We start from the raw sequence: 15,369 nt of genomic DNA on the forward strand, positions 1-15,369 counted from the left end.
AGATGGCCCTGACACCAGGAGCAACCTACACCTGAAAATTCTTAACTTCGGGGTTTTTCTCGAGTGCTGGGGCAGACATCTGGGATCTCTGATGCTCACCATCTTCGCTTAGGCTCTTTCCATGCTCCCATGTGTTATCTGAGCTGATTGTTCTATGAAAGAGCCTTAGATAAAAAGCAGAATAACATCTAATATGGGAAGTGCAGATGTTACTATTTTCAATTTACATCAGCTCTGGAACCAGTGAAGCCATTTACTAGGAATCCAGGGAGTCATCTTCTCCTATGTCAGAGAAACTTTATTTTGCCTTCACTCAATTGCCTCCTACAGAGAAAAAATTGTGCTTGTTCAGCATCTTCTTCATCAGGATGGGTGCGTTTCTTGCTACTCCCCCATGACCTTTCTTGCAGGAGTGTGGGTGAGATAATACTCTATGCAAAGCACCCCAGTTCGTTATGTGGATTTTAAATTATTGTTTTGACTGTGCACTTTTAGTAGCCCTTGGTGGGAACTGGCTTATGCTGTTTTCCTCCAGCCATACATAAAAAGAAGTTCTGTTGAAATAAGATTGTGCATGTAATTTTATTATTCACCATAGCTAGCTTAAGTCTGCAATCAGCACAGAGCACACAGGATCAATTAATCACCTGGTTTTAGGTTCAGAAAAGCTATCAGAAAGCTCAGGTATCTTGACACTCCCCATCTTTCAAAATTCGGATGTCTTGCCTGGTTTTCCTAGAGTAATATAGGAAGAAAGAGTAAGAGATTAAAAAAAAAAAAACTTCCTGTGAGTCATACTTTGGCTGCATACCATCAAATGGAATGGAGCTATTACAAAATTGACCTGCTCATTTTTCTGTCTAAAGAGCTGAGGTCACTGCAACATCCTGGCTCATGGATGTTCCCTCCCAGGGCCTGTGGTACTAGTGGTGCATCTGCAGCTCAATGCTCAACCTGCTCACAGAAGGGCTGTCCCCAGCATGAAGTTATGGTAGCCATGGCTCTATCTGAGCCCCAACCACCATCCCCAAGAATGGATCCCCACCCTCACGCCTCTGTGGTGATGTGTCAAATTTTCACCCTCTTGTGGCTGCTGTCTGTGGCTGTTGCCCCATGTTGTATTGCCTGAACCAAGATGACTGAGGCTCCATCCCACTTGCAGCTGTAGGTTGCTGCTGGATACCCCCAGGCATCCCCTTCCTCAGCCTGGCTGGGTACAGCTCCTCTGCACTTCCTTGCAGCTTTGCTTGACGAGCTGGCCATCCTTCCCCGCCTGCAGCCCAGCACACGATTTGTGTTACTTGCCATGCAAGTGCAGCCTCCCATGGCTTGTCCCAAGCTCTAGGGAGCATGAATGACTGCACTTCACAAGCACCCAGTTTCAGACAGCCAAAATTAGACCCAGGAGGTCCCTGCCAAGGGCATGAGCTTACATTTTTTCCACACAGAGCTGGCATTCATTGGCATAGGTATTCCCATCGGTCCCACAGATGGGCAAGTACAGGAGGGGGCAGGCCTGCAGGTAAACAAGGTCTTCACACACTGGCTGGAAAGGAGAAACCACAGCATGCATTTCAGTGCCAGCAGCACCCATTTCTTCCCCCCACGGAACACTCATGCAGGAGCAAGTGACACTGGAAACCTGGTTCCCTCTGTCTTGGAGCAGTGTGTGCCCACAGAGGAGAAGGGGCCACTGAATCTCTCAGTGGGACTCGTGGCTTGGGCTTTGGTGTGGGTTTGGTGTCAGAACACCAGTTGCCATGAGGCTGGGGATGATTTCTGGGAACAGTCTTTCTCCCAGGCACAGCAGGCATGCCCATCTCCAGCCACAAACAAAGAAAACCAGAAGACTCTTACCTTTCTCAGGCCACCCCCTTCATTTAGCTCTGCCTCTGAAACAAAGCAGAAACCCATGAGCATGGCACACCCATGCCTGATGGCAGAAGCATGAGATGTTGACAGAGGATCACATCCAAACCAAAGGGAAAGCAGTATTGTGCAGAGCCCACTCAAGACTGAATCAGCTCTGGGTTTCATAACAGGGATCAGCTTGTTGCTGCATGCCACTTCCATCTTTCCCTGACAGCAGCACAGTCCACAGCTTCCATCCACAGCTGAGCTGGATGGGAGAAACCTGTGAATGGTTGTTCCCCACTCCCTAAACCCTCTCCTAAATGCCCTCTCTCTGAGTTTCTGGGTCAGAAGCTCCACAGAGCACCCAAAACATGGAAATGGGAAATGCAGCATGTGGCGTGGGGTATCCTCAGAGGGATGAGGCTTGGTCATATTGCACAGCTGGACAACTGCTTTAGGGAGAGCAGCATCTGGTGGGCTCCTTTTTTCCCAGGCAAGCCCACCTGCACAGTGCACAAATGTTATGGGAGCATGGAGGCTCACACACACACAGGCAGCTTCAGGACCACCACTACCTGCACATAGGCAGAAGTGGCTTTCCAGTGCCTATAAACAGGTGATTCCCTCATAAATATGCTGAGCACATACTATTCTTGCAAGGACTTGCCAGTTCACATGGAGGCAGAAAATACAGCACCTGTGGACTCTCCCCTCTCCTAGATGGCTCCCAAGTGCAATACACTTGATGAACCAGCCTGCAACCCTTGCCACAAACTGCTAATAAGAAAGGCACAGTGTGCTTGATGCAATCCTTCTTCCTCACCATGCTGCCACTGTTTGTTTACCCTAATCTCACCTCCTCTCCAAACCAGAATTTCTGGGTCTTTATGTCCTGTCATGCATTCCCCTCCATCCCATTACTCATCTGCCATTCCCAACCCACTGCTGATGAACCAGCCTCCAGCAGCAGAGCAGATTTACCTCTGGCAGCAGCCAGAGTCACCATTGCTGCCAGCAGCAGCAGGAGCAGCAGCTCTCTCCCAGGCATGGTCAGCTCAGGCAGAACTGCTCATGCACCTTGCTCTGCTCGTGGCTGCCTTTATAGGGCAGAGGCACAGTCTTATCTCAGGAGCACTGGGAAAAGCAGTGTTTTGTTCCTGCTGGGTGCAGCTGGACTGTACACCCTAAGGGATCACTTAGGCATTCTCACATATAAGATAAGCTTTTCCCTGAAGCTTCCCACTTATCAGCTTCAGGTGGCAGCATCGGAAGCTGCTTTACAATCCCTTTGAACTGTAGTCAGATATTGTGGTTTGATGCTGGCTGAACACCAGGCAGCCACAGAAATCACTCACCCTCCCCAACTGCAGCTGGGCAGAGGAGAGAAAAATTACATGAAGGCTTCATGATTTGACATAAGGACTGGCAGAAAACACTCCAAGGGCAAAAGAGGCTCAGCTTAGATGTACAAAATGAATTTATTACTAACAAAATCAGAGGTGGACAATGAGAAGTAAAATAAGCCATAAAAAACCACCTTTCTTTCTCCACAACACTTCCCTCCTTCCCACTGACAGCATGGGAGACAGGGCAGGGGGTTTTAGTCAGTTCATCACCCAAGGTCTTCTTCTGCTGGACAGGGAAAAAGTTGTTCCCTTGTGAGCTCATGGGGTCCCTCCCATGGGAGACAGTCCTCTGTGAAGTTCTCCAGCTGTGCCTAAATCTCAGGAGCAGCAGTAATCCCAAAGCTGTTGCAATGTGAATTTCTCCCACAGGCAATCCTCTCAAAACTGCTGCAGTGTGGCTCTCTTCCCACGGGGTGCAGTCCTCCAAGGACAGGCTGCTCCAGCCTGGGGGCAGAGTCCCTCTCTCCATCAGGTCTCCCACTGGATCTCAGCTTCCTCCAGGCATCCACCTGCTCCAGCATGGGCACCTCCATGGGCTGCAGGATCTCTGCATCCCTGTGAATCCCCAGCGGCTGCAGGGGCACAGCTGCTTCACCATGGGCTGCACCACAGGCTGCAGGGGAACTCAGCTCCAGTGCCTGGAGCAGCTCCTGCCCCTCCTTCCCCACTGACCATGTTGTTTCCCTCACACATTCTCACCCTCACCTCTTCTCTGACTGGAATTAACACTGCGCACCCAACTTTGTCTTGATTTTCTTCTTAAATCTGTTATCACAGAGGCATTACCAACCTCTTCAATTGGCCCAGCCTTGGACAGCAGCATGTCCATCTTCAGAGCCATCAGGGATTGGCTCTGCTGGATATGATGGAAGTTTGCAGCAACATCTCACAGAAGCCACCTCTGTGGTCCCCCACTATCAAAAATGAGGCCATACAAAACTAACACATCAGGGCTGGGCAATGCTGCTCTTCTCTACTTACCCCAGCCAGCTACTTCTGATTGAATCTCACCCAAACTATCCCTTCAGCCTTGCAGCTGCTATTCTCCATGCATGACAGGTATCTGCACTTGAGTTGTGAGACTAGACATAGCCAGGAAATTCAGGGTGATTTGTGTCGTGGCCCTGTGGTGTTATCCCATGAGACCCAGCCAGGTGGATACTCATCTGCCTGATGCACTGGTGAGGGTCCCAAACACAATGGGAGGCCTGTCACCATGCTGCAGCAAGCCCATACAGTCACTGGGTGGGATGGGATGGGACAGGCTGGGGGTTTAGCAGAGGGTCTAGAGGGTACAAAATTCAGCTGCCTGGGGGCAAGGAGCTGCAGGTGCAGTCAGTGCCTAAGCTCAGACAAGCCACACAGTCAGAGGTGGTCTAATACCTTACTCCACTCACTTGCTCTTACTCTACTCCTTGCTCTTGGCTGCAGCTGAGATTGCCACAGCAAAATGATCATAAGATCCAGTGTGTTGGAAGGGGGTAACCAGATAAACCAGATAATCTGGATACACAGATTAAATACACAGAGGTAGCACACAGAGCAAGGAGAGGATAGAGCGGCCGGAGATGACCCTCAGTGGCAAGAAACACCATCTTTTCAAAAAGAATCACGACCCCAGAATATCCCAGCTGCTTTGCCTGCAAGACTGGACACTTTATGTCAGAGTGAACATTCTTATCTGCTCTTTCTCAGAAGCTTTATTTTCTCAGAGCTCCAGATACATGGAGTATTTGCAGTCACTGAGGATCTGACTAGGATTTAGTGCTTGGGATGTTTTTTCCCTAGAGGAAGATACACACTGGCCCTCTCTGTTTGAATCAAAAGCGGACAGCCTGAACATCCCTTGGGGCCAGAGAGGTATGGGCCCTGCCAGAGGCTGCTTGCGTCCTTCTGTTGGAGGTCCATTCATGCAACTCAGCAGGTCTGTGACTCTGGGAAGTGGCAACATAACCAGCTCAGGGCTCCCTTGACAGAGTCATTTGTCTGCTCTGCCAAGGCAGCTGCACACGTTTTATATTCCCTCTTCACGGAGTTTACACAGTTCAAAAACCTTTGGCTTTCATTATTATTCCACTTTGGAAATCCTTTAACTAAAGTAAATATTTAACTGCATTAGCAGTTGCTCCCAAGGCACATGGGGTCCTGTTAGGCATGTTTAGTCTAGTGAAGAGAGGCCAAGGGGGATCTGATAGCAGCCTACAGCTGCTGGAAGGGAAGCTGATGGAGCCAATCTCTTTTTAGTGGTGCCAGACGACAGAAATATATAAAGCAAGTTTCATAAACTAGAGCCTTGAGATTATCAGGTCAGGAGTCAGGAAAGAAACCTTATCCCAAAGGGTAAACAACCCAAACCAGCAGAGAGGTGAGACATCTCAGTGGGATATGTATCTAACCAAGCCTCACTGCACAAGGTTTGTTGGGTGAGCCCTGTAGGACCCTGCCTCCAGCAGGTTGGGTCCATGGGACAAGCAGCTGTCAGTCTCCAGCACACATGGATGTATGACCTTAGATTCACATTGGCAAACTTGGTCCTAGCCAACACTTGATAATATGAACAACACAGAGCCCCCTCCTGCAAACTGCTCACACACCAACAGACTTCACAGCTCCAGATGAGGGCTATCTTGGACCTTTAAAGTCTTCTCAAAAGTTTTTGCTAACAAGGAAAACATCCAAATGCTGATTGTAATGCCTCTGGTGCCACCTCCACTGCCTCTGGTTCCAAGCATGGCCTGTTTCTCTGGTCATGCCAGCAGCAGCACAAGAGCAGCAAGCTGGGGCTGTGCTGCTGGGACACATTGTGTACTCCAGATCACTCTCCTTGGATAGAGGTTGGAAAGAAATGTCTGCTTCCCTTCTGAGCTGGAGGCAGCAAGGTCAGTGGTGCTGTATCAAAGCTGTTGGCTGATACAAGGCTTGATCTTCCTCCACCTCATTCCTTAGTGGTATTCAAATTCCAGTGCCTTCAAGATGCAGGCTAAAATGATATGCTAAGAGATGACAAAGCATAAGAGACTTCTTGCAAACTGTTTTTGTTTTTTCAAGCTTTTCTGCCATGCACAGACTTGCAACTCCTAATGGAAGTCCCTATCTACTGTACCTCTTGAAGAAGAGGTAGGGAAATTCTTCCTCAGGTGAGGCAGGAGATTTTCTGGTGGCTGCTTCCCTCACATTGGCTGTGGAGCTCCAGCTGGCTTTGCATTTTCTCCCTGTTACTACACCAGCAAGATGGTGATGTGGAAGGCTTCAAGACATAGGATGAGGAGATGTGAAGGCTCTGGGTTTGTCTGAGGAGCTGGAGATCTAGTGTCATCACTGGCAAGACACATAAACTCTGTTGTAGATAGTGGTAACAAGCAAGGAGATTTCTGATGCTAAAACTAATCTTAGGCCTACTCTCTTGCAGCACTGCCCCTGCCTTTGTGCTTGTGCCACACCAGTGGTACCCACATCCATGTACTCATCCGGGATTGCTCATCACATCATGAACCCTTATTACACCTCTCCCCTCCTAGGGGACTGCAGTTGTTTGCAGGCTTTCCATCTGAGTGACCACAGATGGCAGCCGGCCAGACCAGATTGCATCATGTTGCTCTTGCTCCACATTTGCCTGGTGGCCTTATCAGTGGTGTGGCCTTGGTGTCGTCACCACTCCACCCAGCACCTGCTGTTTCCTTGCTGTTATCTGTTGTCTTTCCTGGATTTCATGGCTGTTCTTGGCCTTCTCACATTCTGCACCCATACTGATATTTTAACTCCTGCTCTGCTGCTCCTCCCAGGGCTTTGGAAGACCAGCAGACACCAGGGTCCCACAAGTACTACAGTGCCCTGAGAGAAGAGCACTGCCTTGCTTGTGCAGCCCAAACTAGAGCCCACCATCTACTCTCCTGCTGCATAATGGGGCAAGGCAAAAAGTGGAGGGCAAGTGCCACACTCATTTTCATCTTTAGCTCAGTCCCTGCATCTAGATGGCTTTTATAGAGAGAATAACAGACTCGGTTCTGTTCCTCTTACTACTCTGAGGTCTCCAGACAAGTAAGAGTAAGAAGGAGCAATTTGTTCTCCTTTGTATAAAAAATAAAGCAAAAAAAAAAAACCCAAAAATAAAAAAAAGCCCACCAAACAAAAAACTAAATTAACCCAAAAATCCCAACAAACCAAACGAAAACTGAAAACCAAAAGCAACACCAGAGATGCAAGTGACCACCAGAGGTTTGCCCTTGGATATACTGTGGATTCAAAACTCAACATCTGAAATCTCACCCTGTAACTGCGGAAGGGACCAGCTATCAGCCCTTCCCAGCAATTTTGCCAGATGTTCAGGATTCAGAATACATATTTGGCCACCTTCGTCCTTTTTATTACTGTGAGCAAATACTGCAGTATATCAGGAAGTGAGTAGTGTTCATTATTTCTTTTATGATAGAAGAATTACCCTGTGACACTGTCATCTGGGAGAACAGAAGATTGTGAGTACACAGATTAATCCTATCAGCTGGCACTTTCACCAGATGCACTCTGAACCATCAGTCTGGAGAAGACTAGAGCTTCCTGCCAGGCAAGGCTGTGCAGCGGACCTCAGAAGTTCAACAGCCTAAGGGAGTATCCATTGCATATATTTTCTCCCACTGCAGCTTACAGCTGTAGCTGGGCAGAAGTTGCTGCACCTTGCCCTGACCCATGGGCACCCAATTCTCTTCTCCTTTGTGTTGACCACTACTTGTTCAGACCTCTGTTCTGCAAGTCATGCTCTAAATGCACCCACAGTCTGCAAATGCTCTGCAGCTCCTTGGCAGCTTAAGGATGGCCTTGACCTTCATTTTTCCGCATGCTTGCACTTAAGAGCTGAGTGACCAAATTCCAAGCGCAGCAGATAAAACAGCAAAAAAACATGGTTTTACTTCTTGCCCAGTAAATTCTTGGCCTGAGGCACACCAAGCCCCAGTGCTGGTGTCAGGGATAGGATGAGGCTGTGCGACTGGGCTGGGTAGGCAGAGTTCCCTTGCTGCTGCTGAACTGTCCTCTCCTGCTCTGAGCTAACACAGATAACCTGGGTGCTAGCAGCAGCAGCAGGAATGCTGTCCCCAGCATACTGATATTCAGTCTTGTTCATCCAAGAATTCACACCTACTGTAATTTACAAAAAAAAAAAAAAAAAAAAAAAAAATTCTCAGTCTCTTTTTTTTCCTGGAATTTGTTTCTGAATTAATAAACCTGTACTGGGCCCCAGTTTTTTATACCTTCTGAGAACAGTGTTGCTAATTCCATTTTGTGTGGGTCTGAATGCTGTCATCACCCTGCATTTAACACCATGCTGGAGAAAAAGGGGTATCACATATGCCAGCTCCCCCTGTCAAAGTGACAGCTGCTCCTGGTGAGATTTTGTGGAGGAGCCCCTTGACTTCTGCAAGGGAGGCCTGGTCTTCCCAGACTGCCAATTGCTAAAGAATTAATGTAATAAGGGACACAATAAGGATGCAGTAGTGTAAGAGAATTGGGGAAGTCTTTCTTTTTCTCCTTGCATTTTGAGGGGATACTGTTCTGTGGTATTGCATTCACATAGAACCTTGACAGCAGTGTCACCCAGCTGTGCCTGGCCACCTTTTCACATTGCTGCTGGTTAACATTCATATGTCTCCACTTTCTCTGTAGGAGAAAGTGGAGACATAGGAATGTTTCTCCTACATTCTCCACTTTCTCCTGCTGCAGGTGCAGCATTCTGCTGAAGAAAAAACAGGGAATAAAATTCTCTCTAGTGTTCTGTTTATCCAGTAAATTTATTCTGATAGTGTGCAGGCAAACAAACTGCTCAGCACTTCCCATTAGTTAAATAGCCAGAGAAGGAAGATGCAGGTTTACACACTGACACTAAGAGCAGAAATGTGTGTCCTTGGTGTTGCCTGCTACTTCTGACTTCAGAGCCCACCTACTGTGCAGGTGTAATTTTTTCCAAATGACCTATTCACTACTTGGATATGTATGAATTAACACCAGGAGGGAGCCACAACAAATACCACTGAACAGAAGCGCATCAATCACCCTCAGTGAAACCCATCCTGTTTCTTGGAACATATTCCTGCAACCTTTGCTTTCATTTCTCTTAAAAGCTGTAGAGAACTTGGTAGTCTCTGAGAGATCTCATTTGCTTTGAGACAGTGATATCCTCTGTTAACTCACAGAAGCTCTGTTTTTTACTCGCAGTTTTCTAGATGTGTACTCGCACATCAGAGCAGAACTAGAAGGTCTGAAAGCAGCTTACTCTTAAGTAGCCAGATGCTAATGCAAAGCTTTGCATTTGGGAACCGTCACATAAAATCAGGTCGACAGTAGTATACCTCTGAGTATAACTGTGTTATGGTTTGACACTGGCACAATGCCAGGGCTTCTATGAAAATGTAATTTCTCTACTGAATACTGTGAAGTGGAATTGAGAACAGAGCAAAGTAGGCTTAAGTTTAATAATAGGGAAAAAATTATTAAGTTATTATTATAAAAGAAAGAAAGGAAGGGGTAAAAAAAATATAGATTAAAATGAAAACTTTGCTAAACATTTTTCTTCTTATTACTTAATTCTAATAAACTACAGTGAGACATAATCTGGATTTTAATTAGGTTTCTACTTTTTAGACAACTGATATTTAGTTTATTGAGGGAACAGAGGTTTTTTTTGTGTTACAGACTTCTAAAGAAACACAGCTGGAACATTCTGTGTTTCTATGTTACACATGGCACTGCTTGGAGAAAAGTTTGTTATGGTGATTTTTTTTTTTTTAATGTATAGTGTTTTTACTACTAATGTATGGATGGACAGACATTTTTTAGGATTTTTTTTTTTAAGGATGTCTTGCTAAGAGGGGAGAAAATAACAGTTTAGTTTATTTTATTTTTTGGGACCACAGTCCCCCCTGTTTTCTTATTTTTTCTGGGGCTGAGGGTCTAAGAATAGAGATCTTCTTTTCTTCTCTTTCTTTTGAGGACAGGGAGTACTACTACAAACCCCCTAACTTTTCTCTGTTTACTCTACTTTTGTCTTTTCTTAGTTGAAGTAGGTCTCTTGATTTACTGGCATTTTCTTAAAATATAGTCTCTTTTGAAGGAGAAGATTGGTTTAGTTTGTGGCTAATATGGAAAAGTGTAGCTAAAAGCTATTTTTTGTCGCTCTCCCATCTAGAATTTTTCTTTTTAATATTTTAGGGTTTAAGGTGTCTTTTTTTTTTTTTTTTTTTTTAACTAAGGAGGGGAAAGAAAAATTCACAAAGCTTTTATTTTTTAAGGGAGGGTTCAAAGTCTGAACTCCCAGGATGGTTTGATGCTCAGATTCTGGTGCTCTTAAGTGCTGGGCACTTTGCGGCCCCCCCGCCTCCGCTCCTCCTTTTCTACGGTGAAATTGCTGACGAAACTGCCGCTGTCTTTATTTTTTTCTTTTGGGAGAGAAACTTTGGTGGGGGGGAATGGAGACATTTCAGATTTTTCTACCCTTCTATCTGCAGGGGCCTAGCTTGGTTCCAGTCTTTTTATCTTTGGGATTACTTTAGTTCGGCCATGGGCCTTCCCCTCCCCCACCAAGCCACAGCCGGGCAGGGGAGAGTTCTGTACTGTACGCTGACTGGAACTAAAGAGAGTGAGTTTTCTTGGGAATTTTGCTTTTAACTCCTCTGTGTTCTCGGAGGCATATCTATTTTTAATTGGTTAATATCTAAATTGACTTCTTTTTTCTGGAAAAATTTTTTTCCGTGTTAAACCATGACAAACTGCCATCCCAGATTCTCCTCCAGGAAATACACTGCCCAAGGGTCAAGCTGGGTCCAGCCAGGTCCTGGCACCTCCAGGGAGGCAAAGAAATGCATAGAGAAGAAATGAACTGCTTATAGGCACAAAGGCTGAGCATCCTTATAACAAATAGATTTTTGTGATTTGTACATTACATTGATATGACAAATAATCAGGCTGTATGTTAGGCACTTCAGCAGGAACCACCCAAACCAACAGAAGATGAGCAAGGAACTGGGAACATGCAGCAGTAACCAAACGCAAGCTGGCTTTGGAGCCAGATTTTGGCAAGGCCCATTTAACATTATTCTAGTGATTAGAAAAAGTTGTGTATGACACCAAAAACCCCAAAACAGATAAAGAAAACTTTCAAATTAAAAGCTATCAAAGACTGTAACTGGGAAATGGCAGATGTTTTTCTTCACCTAGGTGAATGTATCTGCATGAACTGAACGTATCTTCTTGCCTGGTGATGAGCTTCTCTGCAGAGGAAGCTATTTCTTTGCCTTGTTCTCGTCAACCTACACACAACCAAAGCTTTGCAGGAACCTCCCTTTGCTTTGGCAGGCCTGACTTTATGCCTCGTGCAGAAGATTATCGTCACTTCACTTCCAAGACAAGCACACAAAATGAGGCCTGAGACATGAAGCACAGCTTAGCACCATGTGGTTAAAAAGATGAAGACCTTACAGGACTGGATACAACTGAGAAGAAAGAGGGAATAGACCTGGTGTGGCTGGGTAAAGAGGTACAAGCTCATGCGTCCTTCTTTCCCTATGGGCCCCCCCAGTTCATAACAAGACCAGCCAGAATCATTCAGGAGGCAAGGACATTAGGACTGGGAGCTGGTCTGTATCAACATTCACTGTACCAGGGCTGCTTGGGACCTTTCCCACTGTGCAAAACCACCCCACAAAGACAGTTCAATGCTGGCAGCAGAACTGTGCAAAAGGGATTCAAGTTTCTTTGTTCAAGTCTTCAAATCTTTATTTCAAGTAACAATGATTGCAAATTATAGACAAAGCTTGTAGCCTGGGTTGTCATGAAACTTTTTCCCATGGAGATAGTGCTGCTCCTGATTTGACTTCTCTGGGCTCTCAGCAAAAGGCAGCTGGATGTTGCAATTGGATCTCCAGAGCTTTCTGCCTCTCTTTGCTTGCTCCTTTGCTGCTACCTGTCCCTCCAGATGAAGTCAGCCCTTACCAATCCTTCCCCTAATCCAGCGCCCTGGCAGAAGAGCTCCTCAGCTCACACAGGAGCAAGCAGCGAGTCTGTGGGGTGGCAGGAGCAGGGGGCTGTGCTGTGACACTCAGGCTCATGTCCCCGCAGCAGGGTGACCTGCAGGCAGCACGGGGCCATGCCCTTGCCTCCGCGCCCTGCCCTGCCCTGCTGCCACGACAGCGCTAGGAGAAAGCCAGAGGAATGTGCCTGAAGGGTGCTGCAGTGTGCGGCAGGAATGCCGCCATCCACAGGGCATTCCCCAGAGTCACAGCTCTACTGCCACTCACCAATCTGCAAAAGCCTTCTTCATCTGGCTGAGCCCCAAATCCTGGCAATATCTTCTGACCTTTCCTCTTGCTTCCTTCTTGGCCAAGTAGTCCTCATCCCAGGCAGCACTCTCATGCCATGGGGACATGCACTGCATATTTTTTGTTCTTTTTAGTGACCTGGGGCTGTGGGCTTCAGCCTAGCACAATCCAGGTCTGCTTTTGTCCCATAGATGCTTAGGGCTGCCATAACTACACTGAAGAGCAGAGTCAGAAGCCCAAACTCCCACTTTTCCTGAAGGAGCTGATGTGATGCTGAGCTTGGAATAAGCAGACAGGAGAGCTGCTGTGGGGCTGTGCTTCTCTGTGTCCTCCCTGGCCAGAAAGGGTCTTATGAGGATTGACTCAGAAGGGCTAGAACAGCTATTGCATCTCCACTGTCCCAACCATCTTCAACTCCACAAGATCACACACCTAGATAGGCCAGATACAAAACACCCAAATAGTGTTTTGCTGTGTGGCACTGCATTTCATGTGAATATGTCCCTGCAGTGCTGGTGGTGCTCTTCAGCTGAGACGTGGTTACCCAGTGGAAATACATGCTGCTACTGCTCTGGCAAAAATACTGACCCCAGCATATGAGCTGCCTGACTGAGAACCTCCCATTTGACTAATATTCACTTCCTTTCCTGGATTCTGTCATGCTCCTTGAGAACTTTGCTCTTCTTCTAGGAATATGGAGCTTATAACTTCATTCTTCCTCCTTATACCTTAATGTGGTGAACTTTCATTCTGTTGCAACCTGATGGCTTGTTTCAGCAGGTATTCTAGATGTTTACAATCTCTTCCAACTGCCAACTTTGATTACAATCAGAGTTACAAGTCATTAGGCATGATGGATGGACAGATGTATTCATGTGTAGCGAAGTATTATAGTCAAGCAGTAGTTTTTGGTGTTTTTTTTTTTTTTTTTTTTTTTTTTTTTTTTTTTGGTAGGGAGAAAAAGACTGAAAATTAACTTTGCCAAAAAAGAATATCACAACATGATGAGGTCGGAGAGGACTATGGTGTGACTGGAAAAGTGAGATTTCCAAGGACTCCTTAGAGGTTGGGTTTGAGTGTAGACTGCAATGGTGAAAAGCTGGAGAGGGCTGGAATGCAGTGTGAGTAGCCAGATCTTGCACAAACCCATGCTCATTTTTACTCTTCCTGTAAGGCCTATATTTTTCTTCCCTCACTCATGGGTTCATTAGGACACATTACCTCTATGTAAAAAATAGGTGTGCAGTTACCTGCTTGGATCTGTAAGTCTGTATTTACCCTTTCACACATAATTGCACAATTGAGTGGTGTAGAATGAATGATCCCTTCCAGTAACAGGGCCTTTAATCACAAAGCCTTGCTCTTCTTCCAGAGACATGTTGAGACCAACCAAGACAGTGGTCTTATGGAAAAAACTGCAATATTTTTATAGGATTCACATAAAACATAGCAGGCATCCACAGTGGGGAGCTACAATGGACCCATGGAAAAATGTGTCAGACATTTCCTAACTGTTGTTTTTACTGAACACTGTGCTGTCACTTATTTTGCTGTTGCTAGACAAATTTGGAAGATGGCATATATGATAGTGTCATGGGAAATCAAATTGATTCAGCCTTGAGTCTTAGCTGAGGTCTAGTTCACAATGCACCACTTTCCCTACAAGTGCTAGGTTCAAAACTGAAAGAAGAAAAAGACAAATTTAACTAGCACAAGTCTCCAGGTATTTTCTAACAGTAGAGAAACATAGAAACTTTGGACTGATCTGCTAGCCCTGAAAAATGGATTTTCTGCTGGCTCACATTGTGGGTTGCCTTTTACCAACTGATCCATAAAAGATGTCTGAAGAGCCTGTACGTTTTGAAATATAGGTTCACTCATTGAAGAAGGCAATTATTGAGCTGATGCTTGTTTAAGTGTTGACTGAGAATATCAGTGCCATCAGTGATGGTGTCATTATAGCGTCATGGACACCAGCATTGCCATCATGTTGCTCACAGCATCATGTTTAAACAAAGCACAAGGTGACTATTGGACTGACTTGCAGAATATCTCAGGAAGAACTGAGAAACAACTAAGTGAACAGAAAAGAGGAAGCAGATGTCTCTGGTCACGCCCTTTGGCAGCAGGATGGCTCATTCTCATCACGTTGGCAGCCCACCAGGAAGCACCAGAGGTCGCTGAAATCAGCAGATCCATAAGGGCTGAGGGCAGTACCAGTGGCTCACGTGCACATGGGGCTGTGGGTGTGTGTGCATGTGTGGGTGTGGGGGTGTGTGTATTACAATAGTTCTTACCAATGAGAAGATGACATACACTTTCTCCTTGCAGTTACTTTGCTTTCATGAGACCAAATGAACAGCAGCATTAAGGGCTACTGGCAGGAGTATTTATTGCACTTGAAAACCACTTGAGTGTTGCACAGTGTATGTGAAGCACTCTGCAGCCCAGATACATGCAAGTCTGCCAGACCACGAACTAGATTTTGCCTAGTGAGCCATCAGTCTCACCCTGTGCGACATCACCCTTTGGGGCATCATCAATGTCCCACTGATTACTTTCCAGTCAGCTGTGAGTGAAATGACTGCAGCACCCAGGGGAACAGCAAGGTTGGTATTGTCTTCCTGACTGTCCCCTGCTCCTGCAGTAGGGCAACTCTATAAAACCTCTACCATCATCTCTGCTGGTCAGATGTGTGATTCTGGCAACACCACCGACAACTCCACACCTATCTATCTGACAGGATAGGTTTCTTCCTGTAGAACCAAGGCAGTCCCTTTGCAGGCTCAAGGAATTACTAATTATAA

General features: G+C 46.1%; 1 protein-coding gene across 1 annotated transcript; it reads right to left on the reverse strand.

Moving 5' to 3' along the window:
• Positions 1-680: 680 nt before the first annotated feature.
• Positions 681-2,902, reverse strand: SPINK4 (serine peptidase inhibitor Kazal type 4). Its single transcript, XM_031507453.2, has 4 exons — positions 2,836-2,902; positions 1,858-1,892; positions 1,434-1,546; positions 681-735 (listed from the first exon to the last, which is right to left on the reverse strand). Exons 1-4 carry the CDS (start codon positions 2,900-2,902, stop codon positions 681-683), a joined length of 270 nt encoding a protein of 89 aa, XP_031363313.1.
• Between the last annotated feature and the right edge of the window lie 12,467 nt (positions 2,903-15,369).

This window comes from Lonchura striata, chromosome Z, assembly GCF_046129695.1.
Source record: "Lonchura striata isolate bLonStr1 chromosome Z, bLonStr1.mat, whole genome shotgun sequence".
In the NCBI taxonomy this organism is placed as follows: Eukaryota; Metazoa; Chordata; class Aves; order Passeriformes; family Estrildidae; genus Lonchura; species Lonchura striata.

What these genes read in the sequence shown, in the direction of transcription:
- SPINK4 (XM_031507453.2), bottom strand. Translation starts at nt 2,902, where the DNA reads ATGCCTGGGAGAGAGCTGCTGCTCCTGCTGCTGCTGGCAGCAATGGTG. An exon ending in AAGGGGGTGGCCTGAGAAAG is followed by an intron (nt 1,547 to 1,857) that starts GTAAGAGTCTTC and finishes TCTCCTTTCCAG; the next exon opens with CCAGTGTGTGAAGACCTTGT. An exon ending in CAGCTCTGTGTGGAAAAAAT is followed by an intron (nt 736 to 1,433) that starts GTAAGCTCATGC and finishes ATATTACTCTAG; the next exon opens with GAAAACCAGGCAAGACATCC.